Source organism: Lupinus angustifolius, unplaced genomic scaffold (assembly GCF_001865875.1).
Source record: "Lupinus angustifolius cultivar Tanjil unplaced genomic scaffold, LupAngTanjil_v1.0 Scaffold_17_11, whole genome shotgun sequence".
NCBI lineage: Eukaryota > Viridiplantae > Streptophyta > Magnoliopsida > Fabales > Fabaceae > Lupinus > Lupinus angustifolius.
Window position 1 is genome coordinate 1 of NW_017718988.1, and position 8,715 is coordinate 8,715.

General features: G+C 37.8%; 1 protein-coding gene across 1 annotated transcript; it reads left to right on the forward strand.

Moving 5' to 3' along the window:
- Positions 1 to 1,325: 1,325 nt before the first annotated feature.
- On the forward strand, positions 1,326 to 2,552 carry LOC109338039. Its single transcript, XM_019575172.1, has 2 exons — positions 1,326 to 1,589; positions 1,698 to 2,552. The coding sequence occupies exons 1-2, from the start codon at positions 1,326 to 1,328 to the stop codon at positions 2,550 to 2,552; spliced, it is 1,119 nt and encodes a 372-aa protein (XP_019430717.1).
- Positions 2,553 to 8,715: the final 6,163 nt, after the last annotated feature.

Below are 8,715 nucleotides of genomic sequence, written 5' to 3' on the forward strand. Positions count from 1 at the left end.
CTTTCCTAAAATTTTTTGCACACAAACACGCCAGGGTAGTGACTCTTATCCAGAGTACAAAAGACGATGTCACGAACCTGTGACTCTCAACAGATGTGTCACTATTGATAATCAATGGGTTGTACCTTACAACCCTTGGTTGTTGCTGAAGTATGATTGTCACATAAATGTCGAGATATGTAGTAGCATTAAGAGTATAACATATCTATATAAATATGTTTACAAAGGCCCAGATCGAATAGCAATGGAAGTGCATAGAGGGATAAATACTGATGAAATACAACCATATACCAGCAAAAGTATTTAAACTCCATTACTCCATAGAATAGGATATTAGTATCCTTCCTTTACTGTAATTAGCTAATTAGTATGATACAATAGGATATTAGTATATTTCCTTTCCTGTAATTAGCTAATTAGTTTCCTGTAATTATGTTGTGCATAATTAGATCATGATTACATAATTCTTTGCATTAAACCAATTGGATGTAGAAGCAAGACATTATATATACACAGAAATTCCAAAATATTATACTTGGGACAAAGGCAATAAGGAATGGAACCGAAGAAGGAACCGGAGGAGGGTTTTAGGTAGAATGTACATAGTATCTCCTTCAGAAGGAGATAAATTTACCTACGTGTTTTGTTGAATCGTGTTAGAGGTCTAACCTCCTAGGAATCCCTACTTACAATAAATGGTACTTGCTTCCCAACTTTCAAGCAATTGGCTCAAGAACGAGGTTTTTTAAAGGGAGAGGACAACATTCGTCAATGCTTACTTGTAGCTTCAAATTTACGAACATCAATTGCATTAAGGAGATTATTTGTTACAATATTAGTGTTCTGTGAACCTACTGATGTTAAAAGTCTCTGGGAAGAGTTTGAAAGTTATATGGTAGAGGATTACCCTTCAACAAGCTCTACCATCAGAACTAACTTTACGAATAAACTTCTAAGAGATTTGAACGACCTTTTGCTTCTTCATGGAAAACAATGGTATCAGCGCCTAACTACTGATCCTATATTGCTTCCGCCTTTCTCTTTCCAACGTCGGCATCCTCCTCCCTTCCTTGGGTCTTCCCGCCGGCCTTTCTCCCTTTTTCTCGCAGAACCGCTCCTAGCTGTACCAGAGTCTGCCGCCCCGCTATCTCCAACAGCCACGCCGCACCACGCAGCACCACTCCTAGCCGTGCCAGCGTTTGCCGCACCACTAGTCTAACACAGCCACGCCGCACCGCACCCACTGTGCCGTCCATAGCCTCTGTTTTGGCCGTCGCTACAGCACCTGCAAGCACGCCCTTCTACTCTGTGTCTTCTCTTGCATCATGTCTTCCCCAAGCACCACCTCTGGTTCATCTTCCTTTTCGGCAAAATCTGATTTTCATCCTGCACTTGCTGTTACCAACATCAGGAATAACATCCCCTTCAAGCTAGAGATGGAGAAGGACCTTTACAATATGTGGGCTGAGCTTTTTGAGGTTCATGCACGTGCCCCCCGAGTTCTTCACCACATCATTCCTCAACCCGGTAAAGAACGTCCTGCTCAAACCGATCCTGAACATGAAATTTGGACAACCCTTGATTCGATGGTTCTTCAATGGATCTATTCCACTATTTCCCATGACATTCTCTAAACAATTATGGAGAAAGGGTCTACTGTTATGGCTGCTCGGAACCGTATAGCTGATATTTTTTAGGACAATCAGAATTCCCGTGCTGTTGCTCTTGAGCAGGACTTCTCATCCACTCGCATGGAGAATTTCCCGAATGCATCTGCCTATTGTCAGCGTCTCAAACAACTTTCTGATCAGTTGAAGAATGTCGGTGCTCCGGTCAGTAGTCATCGCTTGGTCCTTCAGCTTGTCTCCAGTCTGTCTGAACCTTATATGGTTGTTGCTACTTTGATCTGCCAGAGCAACCCCTTGCCTTCCTTCTTCCAGGCTCGCTCCATGCTCACCTTGGAGGAATCCGGCTTGGCAAAAATGCAAAGCACTGCCTCTCATACAACTTTGCACACCACTGCGTCCAGGGACCCCGATGACTCTTCTCAGCAATGCTCCAATCGTCGCGCCAACAACCGCTCTGGATCCAACCGCAATCGCAATAATCAGGGCCGCTATAGTGGGGTGATTAGCGCAGTGGCTCCCGGTACAATGGTACCTTTGGTTCCTCGGCTGCAGCTCCCTCACCGCCATGGCAACCACCTCCACAGGCTTCTTGGAATCCCTGGGGTTGGACTCCCCCCCCCTTGGGCTATGCCTCCATGTCCTAATCCCTCATCTCAATGGACTCGACCCACCGGTACTCCGAGGCAACCAGGCATCCTAGGTACACGTCCTCAGGCTCACACCGCTACAGCCAGCCACGAACCCACTGACATTGCCACTACTATGCACACCATGTCACTCACTCCTCCAGACAACACTTGGTACATGGACACTGGCGCCTCATCACACGCTGCTGCATCACAAGGTAATCTCTCGTCTTATTCTACTTTGAGTCATTTAAATCAGAAACTGATTGTTGGTAGTGGTCAGGGTATTCCAATTTAGGGCGCCGGTCACACAACCATACCTATCTCAAACCACCACAAACATCTCAAACTTAACCATGTCTTGCACACACCACATATTATTAAAAATTTAATTTCTATGCGACAACTCACTATTGACAACAATGTTTCTATTTCATTTGATCCTTTTGGGTTCTCGATCGCTGACTTCAAGACGGGGATCCCTCTTCTGTGATGTGATAGTGTTGGCGACCTCTATCCAGTCACCCATCCTACTCATTTTGCTGGTCTTGCTCCTGGTGTCTAGCATAGTCGTCTTGGCCATCCTAGTTCTTCTACATTAAAATTTCTTCATAGGCATAATAAGTTCATTGCATGTGAACATTTAAATTCAAAAACACTTTGTGATTCTTGTGTTTTTGGAAAACAAGTTAAATTACCTTTTGATTCATCCATGAATGCTACTTTGATGCCGTTTGATATTTTACATAGTGATATTTGGACATCACCTGTTTTAAGTTCTTCTGGTCATCGTTATTATGTCTTATTTTTGGATGATTACTCAGATTTCCTATGGACTTTTCCTTTAGGTAACAAATCTCAAGTTTTCGAAATGTTCACTGTTCTCACTAATCAAATTCAAACACAATTTGCGCAAAAAGTTAAATGTTTACAATGCTACAACGGCCGTGAATACGATAATGCGCTATTTCATAAATATTGTGCTGCTAATGGTCTTATTTTTTGTTTCTCTTGCCCTCACACATCTTCTCCAAATGGCAAAGCGGAACGTATAATACGCACTATTAACAACATGATCCGTACTCTTCTCGCGCATTCCTCTGTTCCTCCCTCATTTTGGCATCATGCTCTTCAAATGGCCACTTATCTCCTCAATATCCTTCCCCGGAAAGCCTTGTCAAATCAATATCCTACTCAACTCCTATATCATCGAGATCCTACCTACACACACCTTCGTGTTTTCTTCGTATTTTTTGTTGTCTTTGTTATCCATTGCATCCTTCCAATAGCATCAACAAACTTCAATCACGCTCAACTCCGTGTGTCTTCTTAGGGTATCCACAGAATCACAGAGGTTATAAATGTTTTGATTTGTCACACAGAAAGGTCATCATTGCCCGACATGTCATTTTTGATGAGACCCACTTTCCCTTCAAACACATGACATCACTACCCACCTCTGCCTATGATTGTTTCACTGATGACATACATCCCTCCATAATTCATCACTGGACCACTTCTCCACTTGACTCACGCCCACACCACCAGCAAGCCTCCCTTGTCCCTCGAATCATCCTGATACCTCTCTGCAAACTACATCACTAGCCCAGCCTGCTCCTCCTACTCTGACCATGGCCACCCGTAGCATGACAGGCATTTCCAAACCCAAAAAGCTTTTTAACCTTTCACTTACCATTGATAATTCCCCAATTTCTCCCCTTCCCAAAAACCCTAAACTTGCCTTGTCGGACCCAAATTGGAAATCCACAATGCAATCTGAATTTAATGCTCTTATTAGAAATAATACGTGGGATTTGGTTCCTCGACCTTGTGATGCTAATGTTATTCGATGCATGTGGATTTTTCTGCATAAAAAGAATTCTAATGGTTGCTTTTAGCATTATAAGGCTCGTCTTGTAGGTGATGGCAGGTCTCAAATTGCAGGTGTGGATTGTGCTAAGACTTTCAGTCCTGTGGTGAAACCGGCGACAATCCGCACAGTTCTCACCATTGCTCTCTCCAAATCCTGGAATATTCATCAGTTGGATGTTCAGAATGCATTCCTACATGGAGATCTTCATGAGACTGTATACATGCATCAACCATTGGGTTTCTGTGACTCTCGTCACCCTGATTATGTTTGTCGTCTGCGCAAATCTCTCTATGGTCTGAAGCAAGCGCCTCGTGCCTGGTACCAGCGATTCGCTGACTATGTCTCTACCATTGGGTTCCAACATAGTGTATCAGATCACTCTCTCTTCATCCACCGGGGTGGTTCTAACATGACATACATCCTTCTTTATGTTGATGACATCATTCTCATTACCTCTTCCAATGAATTTCGCAAATCTATCATGGCATTGCTTGCCTCTGAATTTGCTATGAAGGATCTAGGTGATTTGAGTTACTTCCTGGGTATTGCAGTAACCAGCCACACAAGTGGTCTTTTCCTCAGTCAGAGCACCTATGCTAGTGAGATTATTGCTTGGGTAGGCATGATCTCCTGCAACTCTTCTGCTACTCCGGTTGACACCAAACAGAAGCTCAGTACCTCCTCCGGCATTCCATACGAGGATCCCACCACATATAGGAGTCTTGCAGGAGCTCTTCAGTATCTCACCTTCACACGCCCTGACATCTCTTACGCTGTTCAACAAATCTGCCTTCACATGCATGCTCCTTGCACTGACCACATGCTTGCATTAAAACGCATCCTCCGTTACGTTCAGGGCACCCTACATTATGGTTTACATCTCTATCCAACGCCCATTGAGAAAATTTTCTCTTACACTAATGTTGATTGGGGTGGATGTCTTGACACCCGATGCTCCACATCTGGTTATTGTGTTTTTCTTGGTGACAACCTCATCTCCTGGTCTGCTAAGTGCCAACCTACCCTCTCTCGCTCCAGTGCCGAGGCTGAGTACAGGGGTGTTGCAAATGTTGTCTCTGAATCCTGTTGGCTCCGCAATCTTATCTTGGAGCTTCATTTTCCTCTTAATCAGGCTACTTTGGTATACTGTGACAATATTAGTGCTACTTACCTTTCTAGCAATCCAGTGCAGCATCAACGTACAAAACATATTGAGATGGATATTCATTTTGTCCGAGAAAAAGTTGCTCGTGGTCAGGCACGCGTACTTCATGTTCCTTCCCGTCATCAGATTGCTGACATTTTCACCAAAGGCCTCCCTCGGGTTCTATTTGATGATTTCCGGACCAATCTAAGCGTCTATGAACCTCCCGCTTCGACTGCGGGGGTATGATAGAATAGGATATTAGTATCCTTCCTTTACTGTAATTAGCTAATTAGTACGATACAATAGGATATTAGTATATTTCATTTCCTGTAATTAGCTAATTAGTTTCCTGTAATTATGCCATGCATAATTAGATAGTGATATTGCTTTTGTATTTATATCAATTGCCAATGAATGAGAAATCAACAATTCAAATTATCTTACACTCCTGGTGGTTTACTACCACATGTTCTAAAAGTAAAAAAAGGTGCACCATTGCTGTTGTTACGAAACATAGACCCGAAAGGTGGCTTATGCAATGGGACGCGATTACTATGTCGTGGGACTTACATGAATATGTTAGATGTGGAAGTCCTAAGTGGCCAACATGCTGGACATAGAGCTTTTCTACCTAGGATTAAACTTAAAACGTCAGACAATGTAGGACTCCCTTTTGTTCTTATAAGAAAGCAATTTCCTGTACGATTAAGTTTTGCACTCACCATAAATAAGGCACAAGGACAAATCATTTCAAATGTAGGCATTTATCTTCCTAAACATGTCTTTGGACACGGACAACTATATGTTGCCCTATCAAGAGGGGTTTCAAAAGCTACCACAAAAATTCTTATTAAAGAAGGAAAAATTCAAGGGGGAGATGGTGATTTCACAAAGAATATTGTTTTTAAAGATATTTTATTGCGTTGACTTAATGCTAATGATGCTACTACATACATCTACATTTATGTCACCGTCATACTTCAATAACAACCAATGATTATAAGGAACAACCCAACCGTTCTCAATCATTTTGACATCTGATGACATTCACAAGCTCACAATTTCGTCTTTTGTACTCTACATAACAGTCCCTATTTCTTCAATGTTTGCTTCTCAATTCCAAACTTAAGGTGTAGTATCGAGAATATTGTACTTTCATCACATCTCTATTGTTTTGTTCTTTACTTAATCTTACTAATTTTTTTAACTCAATTACATATTATGTACACATTTCATAATTCCATAAAATTTGCATTACAGCAACCAAATTACCTCTTATGTTTCCCACAAAAAATATAGAAATTTTAGCGTCCACTATAATTCGACATTGTGACTTCAATATTCCATAACAATACTCTAAACATAAAAGTATTTCTCAATTTCATCATATCAAAGAAAAGTCATACTCGGTTTATCATGTCTATTACTTTGTGCAATAATTATTACAAAAATAATAATTAAGTTTGCGAACATTTCATGAAAATAAATGTGAGTCACAAAAATAAGAATGCAGTTGGCAAACATTTAATGACAAACATTATTATAAAGTCATACACTTTACCTATAAAAATAAATGCGAGTCACTAAACTATTTGAACGTTCAATTTATAAAAAATTAACAATTACATCAATAGTTAAAAACACAACTGTAAAATACCCTTATTTAATACAAAATACTATACTGAGTAAATATAATATATAAACTACACATTACAAACAATAGGAAAGCGGGTTGACAGGCACTCCGTGCCTGCCAACACGCTAGTATGAATAAAGTTAAATATTTAAATAAAATTAACAAACTATTTACAAATATAAATGATTATCTAACCTTATATTCTTATTTTTATTCATCACCCTTTACACTTCATCTATCTTCTTATTTTCTAACATATCAATACAATTACACTGTAATATTTATACACCATTAGTATAAAAATTTATACATATTTACATCATTAATTTATTATTTATTTGTATTACTTTTTTAAACGGTCGATGGTGATTAATATCAATAATGAATCATGCAATGAAAGTTATCATACATTTATCCCATCATTTTTTCTTTGTAATGTATGAATTAGACTATTAGAGTGTAACATCTATGTATTGATAGTGTAAAGATTTATATATAATCAGTGTATCATCAAACATTCATTTGTATCACTTCTATCAATTATAAAAACTTTTACATTGTCATTGCATATGTTTTTCTCAATATCAATTATAATTTAATTAAATAAATTTTTATATAGTCAATTAATAGTGCATTATTATATGGTGCAAATATATATCTTTTGTGATTAAACATTTAAGTCTTATAATGATTACTTTAAAAGCTTGATACACTATAATAAATATTATAATTAGGTATAATATTTATGTACTATCAATATAAAAATTTATATGCAATCAACAAATAATCCATTATTTAGTTGTATTATCTTTGAAGAGTTAATAATAATTAAATATTAATGGTTAATGATACATAATGTGTATAAAACTTTTACACTTTCATTACATATTTTTGGACAAAACTAAGGTGTATTACCTTAAGTACTTATAGGACATGTAGCATGTTATAACATGACATATAGACTATTTTCCTATCTCACCATCAAATATTACTTCCATACTTACTCTTAAGTCCTTCCTATCCTCTAACCCAAGTTCATGAATGTCCTCATCATTTTTTAATTTTTTACTCAAAATTGCCAACTATTTCATCTAACCAGAATAAGAATATAATTTATCGATCATTACAGAAAAACTAAATATTATTCTTAATTTTATATGAATTTGTAATAGATTATAAAATAAAGTGACAATGAATTAGGAGATTTCAACATTGAGGGATAAATGTAGCACTTTCAGAATGAATGTAGACCATTTCAGAATGGCTATGGAACTCTTAATGCCGACATGAGTCATCTTCTCACTTTATCTCCCTCAATCACTTCTTGTTAGTATAACATTATCTTAGTCTCCTTTGCAATAAGTTACTTGCAGGGTTGACAACAAACCGAACCAATTCGGTATTCGTTCGAAATTTGATTTATTATTTAGCTGGATAAACTTGGTTCATAAATCAAATGAGTTGAATTTGAGATGAAAATTGAGCTTGTTAAATAAACGAGTCAATCTCGAGTTGGATAAAGTTCGACTCATTAGGTTCATGAGCTGACTTGATATATATATGCATATAAAATTAATTTTTATGTTTATTATGTTTCATCCATTATTTTTTATATTTATTGTTATTATATGTATAAACAAAGTTATATTTATATATAAACAAAGTTATATTTATATATAAACAAAGTTATATTTGTATATAATCAATATTTTTTTTAAAATGAATTAATTATTCGAGTTGATGAAAAAATTCGAACTTAGTCAAACATTTTGTGAACTTTAATTGAGCCGAACTCGAGCTAAAAA